This window comes from Jaculus jaculus, chromosome X (genome assembly GCF_020740685.1).
Source record: "Jaculus jaculus isolate mJacJac1 chromosome X, mJacJac1.mat.Y.cur, whole genome shotgun sequence".
NCBI classification, from domain to species: domain Eukaryota; kingdom Metazoa; phylum Chordata; class Mammalia; order Rodentia; family Dipodidae; genus Jaculus; species Jaculus jaculus.
This window is the reverse complement of record NC_059125.1, coordinates 10,315,378-10,333,264: the sequence shown is the minus strand read 5'-3', so window position 1 is coordinate 10,333,264 and position 17,887 is coordinate 10,315,378. Positions and strand designations below refer to the sequence as shown.

At 37.6% G+C, this 17,887-nt stretch overlaps 1 protein-coding gene across 2 annotated transcripts in view; it reads left to right on the top strand.

Moving 5' to 3' along the window:
• The window catches only part of Mospd2 (motile sperm domain containing 2), a 44,239-nt gene extending 26,901 nt beyond the window's left edge, over positions 1–17,338 (top strand). The window contains exons 8-16 of one of the 2 annotated variants that reach the window (XR_006634631.1): positions 968–1,092; positions 4,758–4,934; positions 5,686–5,798; positions 8,091–8,187; positions 9,419–9,515; positions 9,930–10,059; positions 13,935–14,037; positions 14,862–15,224; positions 16,572–17,338. Coding sequence is in view for 1 of the 2 variants with exons in the window: in XM_004671458.2 (XP_004671515.2) it covers positions 968–1,092; positions 4,758–4,934; positions 5,686–5,798; positions 8,091–8,187; positions 9,419–9,515; positions 9,930–10,059; positions 13,935–14,037; positions 14,862–14,999 (980 nt within the window). In the remaining variant the exon portion in view is untranslated. Of the gene's footprint in view, positions 1–967; positions 1,093–4,757; positions 4,935–5,685; positions 5,799–8,090; positions 8,188–9,418; positions 9,516–9,929; positions 10,060–13,934; positions 14,038–14,861 lie in introns of both variants that reach the window. The other variant, XM_004671458.2, reaches the window with a different exon arrangement.
• Positions 17,339–17,887: the final 549 nt, after the last annotated feature.

Here is a 17,887-nt window from a genome sequence, read left to right as displayed (position 1 = left end):
ATTCCAGTAGCACAGCTTCAACCCTGTCAACTCCAAAGCTTTTCAAATTGAAATTAATAAGACTTAAATATGGTATCAACAAAAACTTAAATCATAGTGAGCTAAAGTAGAAGTGCAATTATCTGAACTACTATTTATTGTTTATGCTTTTCTTATTTCCTGATCATGTTTCCATTCATCATTTTTGTACAGTGATTACAGTGCTGTTTTAAGTTATTTTGTTCCAAAATGTGTAGCAAATGTCACATTAGAAATAAGGTTTAAAAATAAACATAAATAAAAATTGGCATGATACAAGACAAAATTATCAAATAACTGTGTTGGATAATAGTTATATAAACTAGGAGGCCTGGGAAAAGGGTGAAGTTTGGGGTCAGGAAGGAAGTCTGGATCCGGCTCACACCCATACTGAGCAGGACTACTTCCCCCACTTCCTGCTTCTCCTTTGAGGGCTTATCAGAACCATAAAGTAAAGGTTCTTCTCTATTGTGTAGTTATTCTCCAAATCACATGATATTGCCACTCAATGCTTAGAAGTCCTGGTAGTAGTTGAGATCACGGAAGTGGTTAGAGCTCAAAATCTGCAAAGTTTCTCAATCATGGAACATTTGAAACCTATGAATGCACACCATGAAATCTCCAGGAATTAGAGAGTATTTAAGTATCATGACACTTTAAAATAAATATTCACATATTTGCCGGGTGTGTTGGCACACACCTTTAATCCCAGCACTCAGGAAGCAGAGGTAGGAGGATCGCCATGAGTTGGAGGCCACCCTGAGACTACAGAGTGAATTCCAGGTCTGCCTGGACTAGAGTTAAACCCTACCTCGATAAACCAGAAAAAGAAAAATATATATATACATTATAATGCAAACTGATTCCAGAAGTTGTGGTTAATGCATACAGTAGGTTATGAGATAAAGCCAGTGAAAACAATTGAATGAAGTGATTGTTTTTTCCTCAGCTGCTTTCAAAATTGTGAAAAGTTGGCTTGGCCCAGAAGCAGTGAGTTTGTTGAAGTTTACAAGTAAAAATGAAATCCAAGACTACGTCAGTGCAGAATACCTGCCTCCTCATATGGGAGGAACTGTAAGTATAGTCCTTGACTTGTTTTTTTTTTTTTAATTTTTTTTTCAAGGTAGGGTTTCACTCTAGCCCAGGCTGACCTGGCCTGAAATTCACTATGGAGTCTCAGGGTGGTTTTGAACTCACAGTGATCCTCCTACCTCTGCCTTCCGAGTATGGGATTAAAGGCAAGCGCCACCACGCCTTGACTTGTTTTTAAGTAGCACTGGATAATGGCTCATTACAGTGCGTTCTTTCCTTAAGGAATACAGAAGAGCAATATCTTCACTCTCAAATATAAAGCACAGATATCCCAAAATAGGAAGCAGTAGTGTAGATATTGTTCATTTATTTGTCAAACTTGGTAATTTTTTGTTGCTTGAATAGTTAATACATTTACATGGGCCTAAGCAGAAGAGGATTCAGTATTTTCAGAAACAAGACCTTGATTAAATTTCTCCTTACCCCAACCAGTTACCTTCCACTGTTACATTTTTAAAAGTAATATATTCCATATAGAAGCAAGTAGGCATAAGTAAACAGATATATAGATGTTTGTATGCATGTATATGTGTTCGTATGTGTGTATATATATATTTTTTCTCCTGCCCAGCTCTTTTATTTTTTTTTAATTTTTTTTAATTTATTTATTTTATTTTATTTTTTATTTTATTTTATTTATTTATTTTTTTTTTGGTTTTTCAAGGCAAGGTCTCACTCTAGTCCAGGCTGACCTGGAATTTACTATGTAGTCTCAGGGTGGCCTCAAACTCATGGTGATCCTCCTACCTCTGCCTCCGGAGTGCTGGGATTAAAGGCGTGCACCACCACACCCGGCTCTGCCCAGCTCTTTTAAACAGGTAGCATATTTGTGCAGTATTCTATATCTTGTATATTTATTTTTCTTTACAACGTGAGTATGGCTGCAGAGTACTATAGCATCTAATTTGCAATATAAGTTACTGAATTTCCATTTTATGCTATTTAGTCTTTAATTTAAAAGATATGAGCTGGGCGTGCTGGCACACGCCTTTAATCCCAGCACTCGGGAGGGAGAGGTAGGAGGATTGCCATGAGTTCAAGGTCACCCTGAGATGACAGAGTTAATTCCAGGTCAGCCTGGACCAGAGTGAGACCCTACCTCAAAAAACCAAAAAAAATAAATAAATAAATAAAATAAAAATAAAAGATATTATTAAGCATATGCCATCAAGGTTTGGCAAAGTTTGTTTTTGGTGGTGGTGTTCTGGTTTTTTTTTTTTGTTGTTGTTGTTGTTGTATTGTTATTCAGGGGATCAAAGCATCATTCATGTTAGGCAAGTGTTGTAGCCATCATTTGATATAAGTGACTTTTATATTTTCGTGTAGAATGGATATTTTATTTCCATCTATAATTTGTTAATAGTATATATCTTCAAAAGTATGTCTAAAATAGTAGTAGGACTACTATTTTGTAGCATAATCAGTTGTCTTTTAAAGAATTGTTAGTTATTTTCCTGTTTTTTGTTTGTTTGTTTTGTTTGTTTTGAGGTAGGGTCTCACTGTAGCCCAGACCAACCTGGAATTCACTATGTAGTCTCAGGGTGGCCTCAAACTCACAATCCTCCTCCCTCAGCCTTCCTAGTGCTAGGAATTAAAGGTGTGTACCACCACGCCTAGCTTCTATTACTTTTTAAATATTGTAACAGTGAATATTCTTATAAGTAAATCAGTATATAAGTGAATGTATCAAATACCTATTTAGGATAAAGTTATTAGATCAGTAGGTACATTGTCAAATTCCCTCTGCCAATTTTCCAATAAAATGTAGGAACATGCCAATATCACATATTTTCATTTGTGTTATCATTGCTAGTCTCAAGTGAAGAATATTTTATTGTGTCTTTAATTTATTGTGGTAGTTTAAATGGATGCTTCTCCAATAGATTCAGTTTTATTAAAACTTCTTAGATTTCCAGCTACCTGGGTGGAGGATGTGTCACTGGGTGGATCTGATGTTCCAGCCTCAAGGTGTGGTGGTAGATTTGAAATTCCAATCTAAAGATATGCAAAGTGCCTAGTTCCATATTCCTGCAGTGTGCTGGGTGGTGTGGCTTTTAGCTTTTGGCTGTGGCTTTTTTCTCTCTGCTTGGACATGTGAAAGTAGGCCAGCTTCTTCTGTCATTATCGAACTTTCCCTGGATCTTTAAGCTTCAAATGAATATTCCTTCTTCCATAACTGCACCTGGTCTGGAGGTTCAGCTCAGCGACCTGAGGTGGTCTACTACATTTGTATTTCATGTACTATAAGTGATATTGATCATTTTTTTATGATTTAAAAGGCAGTCTTCCTTCTTCCTTGTGAACTGTCACTTTGTTCGATAGATTTATTATTCCTTTTTCTTCTTCTTCTTCTTTTTTTTTTTTGAGGTAGAGTTCATTCTAGTCCAGGGTGACCTGGAATTCACTATGTAGTGTCAGTGTGGCCTTGAACTTATGCTGATCCTCCTACCTCTGCCTCCTAAGTGCTGGTATTAAAGGTGTGAGCCACCACACCCAGTTTACATTTTCTTCTTGATCTGTTTATATTAACAAACCATCCTCTGTTTCTTTTGTTCCATATTACATATTTTGTAATATGTATTACATATTACATATTTTGTTTCCATATACATATTGTTCCAAATGTGGCCTTTTTTAAATTTATTTTTGAGAATGAGAAAGGCAGAGAGGGCACCAGGGCCTTCAGTCACTGCTGACAAACTCCAGACATGTGCGCCCCCTTGTACACATGAGTAACATTGCATGCTTGTATCATTGTGTGTCTGGCTTTGTGTGGCATGTATATTCAAACATAAGTTCTTAGGCTTTGCAGGAAGCGCCTTAACTTCCAAGCCATTGCTCCAACCCTGATTGTGGCCTTTTTAAAACAAGCACAAATAGCCTTTCAAATATGCTTTGTTTGCTTCCTTGCTTGATTAGTTTTGAGTTTATTTGCTTGTCTGTTTGTTGCTTTTGTTGTTGTGATAGGATGTATGTCTTTGTTTTTAAGAGAGTCTCATTATCTAGCCCAAACTTGCCTCAAACTCCCAATCCTCTTGATTTAGCCTCCATACTGCTGAGATTAGAGGCATGCCTCCTCATGCCCAGTTTTTTTTTTTTTCTACATTTTGGTGGTAGTGCTGGTGCCATTTTGTGATTTGTTATTGGCTGGATAATTGAGATTTCTTTTGTTTTGGTTTCCAGTTCTGTGATGTGAACCCAAGTTCTCATGCATGTTCAGCAAGTGCTCTGCTGCTTAGCTAATTGCTAACCAATGATCAAGATTATGGAACTTTCTAGAGTTTGTGCTATCTACTGAAAGACCTCCCCCACTTAGGATTTTGGTTTCCTTATTTGGTTGGTTGTTTTTATAATGCTATTCTGTATTATTCCTATACTTTTGTGGTTTAAAAATATCATTGTATACACACATACAAACACACACACATATGATCTTTGATATATAGAATAAGTGAAAGGTATAACTTGATTTTTCTTAGGTAGATAGCTCACAATTGTCTCTATTCACTGCACTTTATTTCTGATCTAAAATACATCTTGTACTTTAAATATAACTATATATTTAAGCTAATTTTCTTGATTAAAGTAATATTTTATCCACTCTAAAGGAATTATCAGCAGACTAATATAAATCTCTTTTCTTCTAGGATCCTTTCAAGTATAGCTACCCACCCCTGGTAGATGATGACTTCCAGACACCCTTGTGTGAAAATGGGCCCATTACCAGTGAGGATGAAACCTCAAGTAAAGAAGATATAGAAACTGATGGTAAAGAAGCCTTGGAAAGAGTTTCTAATGAGGAGCAAACAGCTATTCTGAAAAAGGTAATTTTATCAGTAAAATGAAACTTAATCTAAAGTTCTGGTCTAAAGGCTGAGGATGAAGCTCAGTGGTAGAGCACTTGCCTAGTGTGCGATGAGTCCTCCGCACTAAAAATAAAAATAAAAAAAAAAAACTGTGGTTTGCCCCAGTTATACTCCTAGTGATTTTGGATTTTAAGTTAACTTACTGCCCTTCCACATTGCTGTATATAAAAAGAGAGAGGAAGAATGAGGTGAGTTGACCGGTATCACTATTCAGTATAAACATAAACAGGGCTGAGTTCCCTGTTATTTCTAAAATTTGACAAAATTTATCTGGAATGAGTTTTTTTTTTGAAAATATATTATTTGTCTAAGATAAAAATGATTCATTTAAAACTATACTTTGATGAAGTTCCTCTTTATCTCATTTTTAACTAGCTCTTAGTAGTCATACATTTTGTGATTTTTTTCAGGGGCTTGGTAGATAAATATGTTATAATTTAGAACAAACTTTATTAAATTTAAGGACTCTTAAGGAAAGTAACAAACTATACTTTCAATAATTTCCTATGTATAGTAGAGACATGTATATGTTTGGTCATATTATGAATATTTGTTAAATACATTACTTAAATACAATAAGCCTATATTAAAAAGTATAATTTGGATTGAATCAAAATGTTGATTTGTTGGCCTAATGGCCTGTCCAACTATTTGTATGAAACTAAAGTATCTTTACTTTTTTTTCTTTCTTATTTTCTCTTATCTTCAGATTACCCCAACTGAGCCTACATCCAAAACGGATGAAAATGAAAAAGTGGATTCAAAGGTGAAAGCTTTCAAAAAGCCATTGAGTGTATTTAAAGGACCTTTATTACACATCAGGTAGTAAAGATTTATTTCATCCATTGAGTATGTGTAAGGGTGCTCATCATATATCTGATAGTAAAATTGAATAATCATATGTTAAAAAATCTAAATGGCATGTGTTTATTTTCATATTTTGTTATGAGTAAGAAGACGCATTTGTTGATTTGACCTTCTAAAAGACCAAAGTGCATGATGAAAACAGGCTTTTGCCTAAACCCTAGTTTCAGCATATCTTTATTTCTGTTGCTAGATTATTTGATACAAATGTTATATGACTGGGAGCTGGGGGTATAGATCTGTGGTTGAACACTTCCCTACATGCATAAGCCCTTTGCTTGATCCCTAACCCTGGATAAAAAAAGGTCCAAGGTTATTTCTTGTGTTATTTATGTAATGATCTCTTTCTCAATGATGCTTCTGGTCGGTGATGTATTTAGCATTATTATATTATATTGCTATGCCAACCCTAGTTAGTTAGTGATGATCTGATGTGGCATCTTTTGTCCCTTGAAATCTTCTTCTGTAACTGTTTAATGTTTATCTCCCATCAAAAAAAATAGCTGGACTTAAAAGTATAATGTAAAATTTTCTAGTTGAGAACAATTTTACATATGACTAGATTCCTGTTTACGGTGCATTTATTGTACCATCCATATATGTACATAAGGGAAAGACACACACGTATGTTTTGTTTCCCATGTTTTGTTTCTTTGCAGTTTCTTCCCTTTATTTGTTTACATGTTTTCCTGCACTAGTGTGAAAATCATGCATTTCATTCTTTCATGGGCAGCCTGTCTAAAGCATAGAAGCCAGCTAGAGTGGGACAGCTTCCTCGACTACACTGACCCAGGACCTGCACCCCCAGCAGAATCCCAGAGCCACTCCTCCATGCACACAAAGATAGACCAGTGGCTGTCTCTCAAAGTAGCTCATGGCTTGTGTGCTGCTTGCTGAGAGGCCCTTCGAAATCTAGAACTTTGCTCTTTGTTGTGGCTACTTAAGATCAGGCCCTAAAACTAATCTAGCAACCATACATCTACTATCTTGTCCAAAAGCAGGCTAGGTGTTTCTTGGAGAGCTCATCCTTAATAATTTCTATTCTTACGGCTGAGGACTCAAGTTTGGATCCCCAGCACTCATATAACACCTGAATACAATAGTATATATGTGTGTCCAGCTAGGCGAATGCAAGAAGGGAGGTAGAAACAGGCGAATTGGAAGCTTGCAGGGAAATGCAGTGAGAAGAACAAGAGACTATGCTTCAAAATAAGTTAGAAGTTGAGGACCAGCACCCAAAGTTTTCCTCTGACCTTCACACACATGCTGGGTGTGAATGCTCACACACACACACACACACACATACAACTAGACGATTTTTAAAAATGCATTGTGTATTTAATGAATATTCCCATTGTATAGATATTACTTACTTAAAAAGAATGGATTTAAACATGTGTTTTCAGCTGGGCTTGGTTGCACATGCTTGTAATCTCAGGACTCACAAGAGATAGAACTTAATTTAAAAAAAGAGACATGTAAAGCCACAAGACCACCTATTGTTTTGAGGCACCTGATGCATTTTGACTAATGTGATTAAACTACATGAACTTTAAGTTATCTTTTTTTTTCCATTTTATGTTTTGGATATGGAGTCCTCAATTAATAGTAAAGCTTGAATTTTGAGGCTCACTACTTTTACTGTTTAACAAAGTCATCTTTTCGTTCCCAGTCTAAATCTGTTTCTTTGCCTATTTTATCCTTTTACCTATTTTTTATCTTTCTCTGTTACTCAGAAATGCCTTTGTATGGTTAGAAATTATTCTTTTACTTTTATATATTCCTAACGATCTTTCTTTTTAAGTTATGATGTTCTCTGTTGGTATGAAATAATGTGTAATTGTAAGGGTGTCTGTAATTAGGGAAAACTGAGGACGCAATACCTTCAGTATTGATTATAATCTATAATTATATAATCTATAACTTTCTAACAAATTTCACTAAATAAACCTTAAGATTGTGTTGATTGTAGGATTAATTCAAAATCTTGACAATTTTCTCTTCTGTTCCTTCCTATTTTTCTTGTGACCTTAGACAAAAAAATCATAGGGCTTTTTAAATAGCATGTATTGGATCAGTAAGATTAAAATACAAAATTGTATTAGGTAATTGTTCTGTAGCCCTCTTTTTAAGGGAAAATTCTTTACATAAATGAGCATAGACTGTTAGCCAAATATCTTCCCAAACTAATGATTACATTGTCATTTAATCAAAGGAATAAAAATGCATTATGTTTTTGTTACCACTTAGCCCCGCAGAAGAATTATATTTTGGAAGTGCAGAATCTGGAGAGAAGAAAACTCTAATAGTCTTGACAAATGTAACTAAAAATATGGTGGCATTTAAGGTAAAATTCTTAAAGATATAATTATTTGTATGTGAAAATGTGATATGGGAAGTGATTTGGGGCATATTCTGATACATGAAGGCTAAATTTGCACTGCATTTTTATTCATGCTACATTTAGACATGGACTACTTTCTAGTTGGATCTAAGGGCATAGCTTATCTAAAACTTGCCCTTGAATTTGCATTCTTGGTGTTTAATGTAGCCAAATAGATCCCTGTCCAAACTAATACCAAGATTTAATGTCTGTTGTGAATGAAAGCCCAAGAAAAATCACTCTTTTTATATGGATAATTTAATTTGTGGTAACAGTGAAAGATAAAATGATAGAATCAAAAGTGCCTTTTCCCTTATATGTGGTATATCCTAGACTGTCATTTTTATCAGATATTAATGTGATACTGAGGATTCAGTGTAACAAGACTGAGTCTACCAGCAGCCATGCTGTAGGTATTCCTTTCTTAAATCTCCTCTTTAATGGAGATGACTGGTAGGGTGTTGTGAATGTGTCTGATTACCCACTGTTGTTTTTTTTTTTTCAATTTCTGAACATTGTTATAATACATGATCAAATATACACTCGTGCAGTTTGAATTTGCATTATTAAATCCAAATAATGAGTGGATAGGACAAATATGTAATAGATGGTTAATTTTTACTTATGAGGAGGGTTAAAGGACAGTTTGTTTGAGAGGTCCAGAAGGCGAGAATAAATACCTTCCTTACATACCAAGCAACGTTCCTTTGTAGACTTTGTTTATTGATTGGTTTGATTTTTTTTTAATTTTTTGGTTCATTTTTATTTATTTATTTGAGAGTGACCAGGGGTTGGGGGGCAGAGAGAGAGACAGAGACAGAATGGGCGCTCTAGGGCCTCCAGCCACTGCAAACGAACTCCAGACGCGAGCGCCCCCTTGTGCATCTGGCTAACGTGGGTCCTGGGGAATCAAGCCTCAAACCCGGGCCCTTAGGCTTCACAGGCAAGTGCTTAACCACTAAGCCATCTCTCCAGCCCGGTTTGATTTTTTTGAGTTAGCGTCTCACTTGCCCAGGCTGACCTGGAATTCACTATGTAGTGTTAAGTTGGACTTGAACTCACAGATTCCCCCATTTTGGCCTTTCAAGTGTACACTTGCCTGTTCATTGATTTCCAAAGTCACTCTTCAGCCAAGCCTTCAGAAGCATGCAGGATGTAATTATACACATCACATAGCCACTGTGTTTCTAAACAGGTGAAAACAACTGCTCCAGAAAAGTACAGAGTCAAACCAAGTAACAGCAGCTGTGACCCGGGTGCATCAGTTGATATAGTTGTGTCTCCACATGGGGGTGAGTTGGAGTTGTCATTTCGTGGTCACAGAATGTGTGGGTGGCAGGGACCTGGGTCTGGTCCCCGAGTCTACAGAGCTTCAAGGGTAGAATTTAGAAATGAACAGGATCAACAAGACACCTTGCCTCACTCTTGGCCTATGTTTTCTCATATGTGAAATGATGGTTTAAGTCTTCAAAACCCTTTCCAGCATTACTGTGGCATTGTTTGCTAATGAGTAAAATTGTTTTAACTGATGCCAGCTGAAATTAATTTAAAAGCCAAAAAAATCTCATATTTAGCACTTCTTCCATGTTAAATGCAGTTGCTTTTTCTTATTTTCCTTAATGGCTTCTACAATAATGCCTTAAACCACATAGCCAGCCTCTTATGGAGTTCCTGTTTGTATGTTAACTTATCTTTTTGGAATGTAGGCTTGACAGTTTCTGCCCAAGACCGGTTTCTGATAATGGCTGCAGAAATGGAGCAGTCATTGAGCTCAGGGCCAACAGAATTGGCACAATTCTGGAAAGAAGTTCCCAGAGACAAAGTGATGGAACATAGGTAAGCGTTTTAAACTTTTAAAAATTATATATTTTTATGTGTGCATGCTCAGTGTGTAGCAGATTGCTGCAATTGTTATAATAATAATTTTAAAAATGAAGACAGAATTTAAGTGGCCACTAGTAAAGCCTAGTGAGACATATTGGAATATGGTTGTGCTGAGCAACTCTACAAAAAAAGTCCAGTAAGTCTGTTCTGACATGAGGAAAGGAGAGCATGTATTGTTAGAGAAGAAGCTAATCTGGGCTAGGGAGATGGCTCAGTGATTAAGAGAGCTTTGCTGCTAAGGCAGGAGGGCCTCTTGGGCTGAAGACCACCAAGTTCAAGTCCCCAGAACCCACCTCCGTGGTCACACGCATCTGTGCTTCACCGTCATGTGTTCCTTGTCTCTAGGAAGGGGAAAGGGTAGTAAGTAGGAGATGAGGACAATTGATGTTGATGAGGAGTTGAGTTTGAAAAGAGAATCAGCAAGCTGGGACTGAGCAGAGCCATTCGGGGATTTGGTTTATTTTGTTGCAATATTCTTTTGAAGCTGGAACATGCAGTGAGCAGGCACAGAGGCAAGCCACAGAGCATAGGTCCCCCTGGGGTTGCCCTAGTTATGTACCAGCATGGATCAGTTCTGGATGTTTGACTTTCAGTCACTGGTGGAGTCCTGAAAAGTACCCTAGGAGCAAGGGTTTTCTTCCTTTGGAGATAAGAAACGGGGCCGCCAGCTCTTGGTTACTGCCTAGTGAAAATTTCACAGAGGGGGTTGAAAGAACAGAAGTGACTGGAAGAGAAAGTGAGGGTCCTTAGGAAGAATCGGGGAGAGGCCAGAGCAGCTCAAAACCCAGTCAGATATGCCGTCAGTAAATGATAACCCTGTTAGTGTGGTTGATTGAATGCAAAAGAAAAAGACCAGGCCTGCTGTTACTTAGGTTGTCCCAGGAAGGGAAGAGGAACATTAGACCTAGCTTACAGGAGTATGTTGTGGTCACATGGAAGATGATCCAGCAGGCAGCTAGAAGGTGCTGTATAGTCAGCTCCAATGCTGCTGGGATGAACTTCCCAACCAGGCACAGTTTACGGGAGGAGGGCATTTATTGAAGCGTACAGAGCCAGCAAGGATGTTCCATAATGGCATAGAAGAGAAAACTCACCCCCAAAAGGAAAAGCAAAAGCCGGCAGCCAAACTGCAGGGAACCCACACAGAACTCAGACTCTCTGCATACCTTAGGCTAGAATTCAGATCTGCCACCAGTAACACCTTAGTGGTGGACCACAGTATCTGCCCACAGTGACAACTCCTCCAACCCTGGCAGCTAGTCATCTAAGTCACAAGCTTTAATAAACTCCAGAATCTATGGGGGGACTTGCATTTAAACTATCACAGAAGGATAGTTTAAACCAGCAGATGAGCTCTGTCAGATCATCAAAGCCTGGGGAAGAAAATGTTGCAAAATAGGATGTAAGCCGTGGCACCAAGTGCTGCCGTGTAGGTAAAGAAAGATGAGGTGTGGGCAATGCCCACTGGTGGTGGCATGACACCTCTGTCATAAATGACCTTCAAGAGAGTACTCTAAGAGGAAAGGAGCTATGTAGTTCGGAGCTTGTGTTGAAGAAATGAAGGCAGCTGATCTATACAGGAAGTGTGGCCAACTAGTTAGGAAGGAACTGGTATGGTGTTGGAAAGAAAAACTGAATTTGATTCTGCTGTTGCTTATCTCAGGGTTTTTGTTTTTTGTTTTTTGGGTTTTTTTTTTCTTTCTTTTTTTTTGAGACAGGGCCTCACTATGTAGTACGTGAGCTAGCCTTGAACTTACAATGTAGTCTTGACTAACCTCAAAAACTTATGACAATCCTCCTGCCTTAGCTTCCCTAGTACTGGGATTACAAGTGTTCTTATTCCCCATCATGCCCAGCTTGTCTTAGATTTTTTAATACTAGGAATTTGAGCATTATTTTAAATACAGTTTAGGGTATAGCTTAGTGGCAGAGCACTTGCCGAGAAGTTCAAGGCACTAGGTTCCATCCTCAGCATATACAAGCAAACAAAACCAAGTGGCATGGTGACACATACCTATAATCCCAGCACAGAGTTCCTGGGAGGCTGAGGTGGGAAGATCACAAGTTTGAGGCCAGCCTGGGCTACACAGCGACCCTGTTTCAAATAATTAAATAAAGAGAGGGAAGATGGGAAGGAGGGCAAGAGGAAGGGAAGAAAAACAGGGAAGGAGGGAAAGAAGGAAGTGAGGGTAAGAGAAGAAAAAGAAGAAGAAAGAAAAAGGAAAAAAAATTAAATGATTTCCTGGATCATATAAGAAACTGAGGCAAGACATACATGATACAAAACAGGTAGTTCCTTGGGAGGCTGAAGAGGTAGTGCTGAGAAGGCACAGAGGGGGAAATGCAGATGGAGATCACACTCCAAGCAGATGTTCACTGTTTTATGGGAAGTAATTACACATTTAAATATTGAAAATATATTACAGGAACAAAAATTACATTTTGTTTTGTCTGTGAGGCAGGTTTTGCTATATACTCCAAGGCTGTCCTGACCCTTGAGATTCTTCTATCTGTATTAAGAAATTTGATGGGATTGGTTTTTGGTCAAAGACTTGGGAAATTGTGAAGGTTAAGAAAGACTTAACTTAAAAGGGTATCAAGTTGTTGTGGGAGACTGGGGAAGGGATCAGTGGGTAAGAGTGCTTACTGTCCAAGCAGGATGGGCCAGAGGGGCCTGATTCACCCTGAGTTAGATTCCCCAACACCCATGGAAACAATTCTGTATGGCCACATATGCTGTAACTCCAGTTCTGTGGGGGAGCAGAGACCAGAAAGTCTCTGAATTGCACTGGTCAGCCAGTATGAAAACAGGAGCTCTGGCCTCAGTGAGAGGCTCTGTCCCAGGAAAATATACAGATGAGTGATTGAGGAGGATGTCTGACATTCTCCTCTGGCCTCCACATATACATGCATATATACACAAGTATATACATCACATAAACACTGCACCACACACACAAATACCATACATTCTACACAAGCAAAAATGGTATTTGAGATTAATTTAAAGTTCATAGAAAATGCTCACAAAATGAGGGGATGTTGTTGGCGTTTTTATGTATAATCTTTGCTTGAGTGTTACCAGTTCCCAATGGCTGACTTATCTGTAAGTAGTAAGAGAGAATCACTGTTCTCTGCTAGAAAGTAGGAGGGATGCCTGGTGGCTTGGTATTAAAGACTCAATAAAAGGAAGAGCACCTGTGGGCTGAGGAGATGGCTGAGTGGTTAAGGTATTTGCCTGCAAAGCCAAAGGACTCAGGTTCGATTCCACAGGACCCATGTTAGCCAGATGCACAAGGGGGTGCATGCATCTGAAGTTCATCTGCAGTAGCTGGAGGCCCTGGCACACCCATTCTCTTTCTTTCTTCCTCTTTCTCTGCTAAATAAAAAAAAATAGAAATAAAATAAAATACCAAAAAAGAAAGAATGGCTGCCATCAACTTAAGATACTTGAGTAAATTCTACTGAATACCATATAAAAGCCTTTTCATTGAATTTCTTGGGGTGTCAAGCAGTGTCCATAACCTCTTATCTTCTTTATACATGCATTAGGTAGCTAGAAGAGGGCTGAGAATATAGCTCAGTGGTAGATGAGCAAGTGCAAGTGTGAGGCTGTGCATTTCCATCTTCACTGAGAAAAGACAAGAAGAAAACCTGGAAGACAGATAAATTCATGCTGAATTGCTCTTGTTGAATCTGAGGAGATGAAAGAAATCTTTTACCTGTATTACATAGCCTCCTGTGTTTAACTTTGCATTTTATATTTTACTTTCATAAGAAATTTTATTAAACCTTTTAAGAAGTTTGGCTTCCTTTAAATTTCACAGGTTAAGATGCCATAATATTGAGAGCAGCAAACCAAACACACTTATGTTAAAAGACAACATTTCTAGCTTGTCAGATAAAGCCAGAGAAGATCTGTATCTTCAAGTAAGTGTGCTTTCTTTCTAACTGAAACAAGTTTCCAGGGCCAATGAAACTGGGGTTCCTCTTTTTTTTCCATTAACATAAGGGAAAACTGTTTGCATATGTACAATAGTCCTTTCTTTGTCTCTCTCTCATCTTCTCTTTTCCTTCTCCTCTCATCGTCTTCTCTCTCCTCTCTCCCCTTATCTCTCTTCTTTTCTCCTCTTTCTCTTTCTCTCTCTCACATCGCATACTGTAACCAGGCTGGCCTGTAACTTGTAGCAATCCTTCTGCCTCGGCCTCCCATGTATTCAAGTTACAGGCATGAGTCACCACATCTAGAAGTGCTCTCTTGTTGGTAAAGAGAACCAAATCAGATATGGTAAATAGTAGGTTGCTTTTAGAAACCTAACCTTTCAAAAGCTCTGGCCATTGTAATTTTGAACAGGGGCCAAATTCCAAAACACAAAATAATTTGATGAGTGCAAAAGAATTCCTTCTTCATAAAAAAGGTGACAAGTGCATAGCGCACAATGGTAGAATGATTTCTCTAGCATGGCAAAGCCCTGACTTTGATGCTAAATACCAACCACATACAAAATAGAAAGCACAGCTCAAGGGTATCTAGACCTCTGTGATGTGATTCCTCTGTTCCTGCCTCACCAAAGACACACGTATCCTCCAAACATTGAATGCCTCCTTGTATTTCTATACTCACCCCCACCAGCATTTCAGTGCATGTGGGCCCCATCCCTTCTGTGTTTGGATTTCTACTATTTCAGTTTGTCATTCCCGTGATAGGGCTCATTTTATTGATACCAACCATTCATTCCTTTTTTCCTTCTCAGCTCAATCGTTTACTAGAAAGCAATAGGAAGCTTGAAGACCAACTTCAGCACTGTATTTGGTTCCAGCAGCTGCTACTTGCCTTAACAGTGGTCCTGCTCTTTTTGGTTGTTTCTTCCTTTTATTCGAAGTACAGCTAAAGGAATGGTGCCTGCACAGAAATACGGCTCTCGCTCAGTGGTTGGAGAAAGTAGCAGGCCCCCAACTTCTCAACCAAGCTACTAAAACTACCGCACTTCCATGCTTCCTAAGAAGAAATATACAGCATATAGATGGATACCACATATACGAGTCTTGAAAATAAATTGCCTGAATAAAGCAAAGCTGGATAAATTGATTATTAGAGACTCTAGCTAGTTAGGAAAGTAAGTAAAGGCATATGCATTGTGTAAATGAGTAGTTTAAATATAATTTATTTTTTTTCCTTTTGATTTGAATACTTTTAAAGCAAAGTTTGCTCATGTAAATACACTGGCTGGACTGAAAAATATAAGTAACATGCTTTTGTTGCAGCCAAACAATGTAATGTGCATTTTTTCTTATGACAGAACTATTATAGCTTCGCTGACTGACTGGCTTTTCTATACTGTGTATATTGAAAAACGTAGCCTACTAGAGAGTAATTTGTGCCATTGTGGCTTTGTAACTCTAAGAACTACTTCCAGATGACAGTGAATATTCTTTTGGAATGTAAACCTATCTAATGCCAAACCACCTTAGCCTTTGTTTCTCAGTGTTCCTGAGCAGCCTGCCTTTTGATTAATCCTGGGCTTTTTAATGAATACTCTCATTTTGAAAGAATATTGAAAGTTAAATGTGGTTGGATTTTTCTTTGAATTCTGTTGGCAGTGCCCAGAAAGTCTTCCCAAACAGTTCTCCTTTCTAGTCAATTCTATGCAGCTTCCTGTTGTCCACTACATCTGGACACTGAACATTTTGACAGTTTTATGATAAAGGCCTGACCTTCCAGTGTTCTGTCTTCACCTACATGCAAGAACAAATGAGTCTCTCTGTGGATCACAAAATGTGCCCTCCTCACACTCATGTCTGTTTCTGAGCCAAGGGCCCAGTATCATCACCTTCATTTCTAAATGGAAGGCATTAAAGTAACATATTTTGAAAAGCTATTTTTTAGATGCTCAGAAGTATAATTAGAGTTCAAAATGTTCCCTGTTAAAATCAGCCATGAGAAGGAAACTTACAAAAGACTGGAGCATCTATATGTGTGAAAATATAAAACCAAAACAGGAGCTCAAGTGTCAGTTCTATGCTTACAGAATGAAAAACAGCACTCCCAATGGACTGTGAAACCTTCACAACCAGGGCTCTTTGGGTAACTTGATTTTCTGTCTTTGGTACAATAGTACCTATCCAGTGTGGTTCCTAAATTCCTACAACAATACAGCTTACAGAAGCAGAGGCTAATGAAACTAGTTTATGATATCATTAATATGACTAGTTTCAGTTCCTTTTGGTTTACATGTATATCTACTTTTTTATGAAAGAAAACTGGACTACCTGTAAAATATATCATGAGGTTCAATTAAGCCATGCTTGGAGATGTGTTACAGGCTTTCACCTTGAAGAAACTGATTCCAAAACAGAGCTATGAAGAGTGATGCAATAGAATTACTAAAATTTGGCTTAAGAAATAAAACCTTAAATAGACACTAGTGTGATATTTTGTCTTAATGTGGGTTTTTCTGTTTCAGTTTGCCAACTTCAGATGTGAAACAGACTGCAGTCCACCCTGAGTACTGTGCATAGTGTCTCCTTGTGGGTGTGTGCACAGTGACTTCCTCTTACATGGTAGATTTGGGGCCTTAATCTGATCTCATTCCAAAGTATCTGTCTTTCCTCTTCATTCTTCATCAGATGAATGAGAAATTGATTAGTCAAGATTGGAAATGTACTGTCCTAACAGTGTCCCTTTAATGTTTCATAAGAAAACCATGTTGACTCACTAAAATACCCTTGCTTGATGTCTGATCAGTTGAATTTAGTAACACACGTTGTTAACATTTGTGTGTCTGATAAATATCACTGAGTAGATTACTGAAATGTAACTATAAAATTGAAAGTGTCTAAACTTTCCTACTTATCTTCATTAACCATATATCATATGGTTGTTTTATCATAATTTGGCTTTATTTAATCATATTTACATGATTATTTTTGGTATACTGATCAATAACATTGTTTTTAATCTTGCCATTGCTTGTTCATGATCAAATTACCAAGGAATTTAATTGAGATTTAGATATTTTTCACTTTTGAATGAAATTAATATATCTTTCATTAAAACATGAACAAAATATCTATCATTACCTTGATTTGAAAGTAGCCTAAAATGAAGTTGCTGGTAAATCTAGCCTCAAATTTCATGGTACCATAACTGTTTTTATATCTTGCCACTAATTTTGACTGGATTTAATAGCACTTTATTGTATAATTATGAAAAATATATTCCTAGAATTGTTGCCAGTGTAATTTCTCTAATGTTCTGGTGCTTTTCATATATTTTCAGTATTTTTATTACTATATTGGTATTTTCTTTGTATAAATTGATCAAAAAAACATGTTTTCTATTTTAATATGTTTTAGAAAAATAATTACATTTATGAAATAAATATCATCAGAAAAAGTCCTCTGGTCTCCAGTTGATAAAACATTTTAAAAAATCAATGCTTATCTGCACTTGACCTTTCAGATGTCATGGTAATTCTTTTTGTTAGAATCTGCTTTGCATTTTTATAAGGACAGTACTTCAGGCCTCCAAAGATACAATCCCATGTTAAGTGAGCCTGCCATTTCGTGTGTCCTGGTTCTCCTCATCCCTGTGTCCAGTTGGCTGTTCTTCAGTGCAGATCTTGACATTGAACCCACCGTCTTGGCCTAGGGCTCATTATTGAACTCACCCTTGGAACCACATGGGTCTGCGTTGCTCCGTGGATATTCTGGCCTCCAATCCTAGAATCCACCACCTTTGTTCTTGATGGGAGCAAGCATCCACCACATAGAAGGCAGC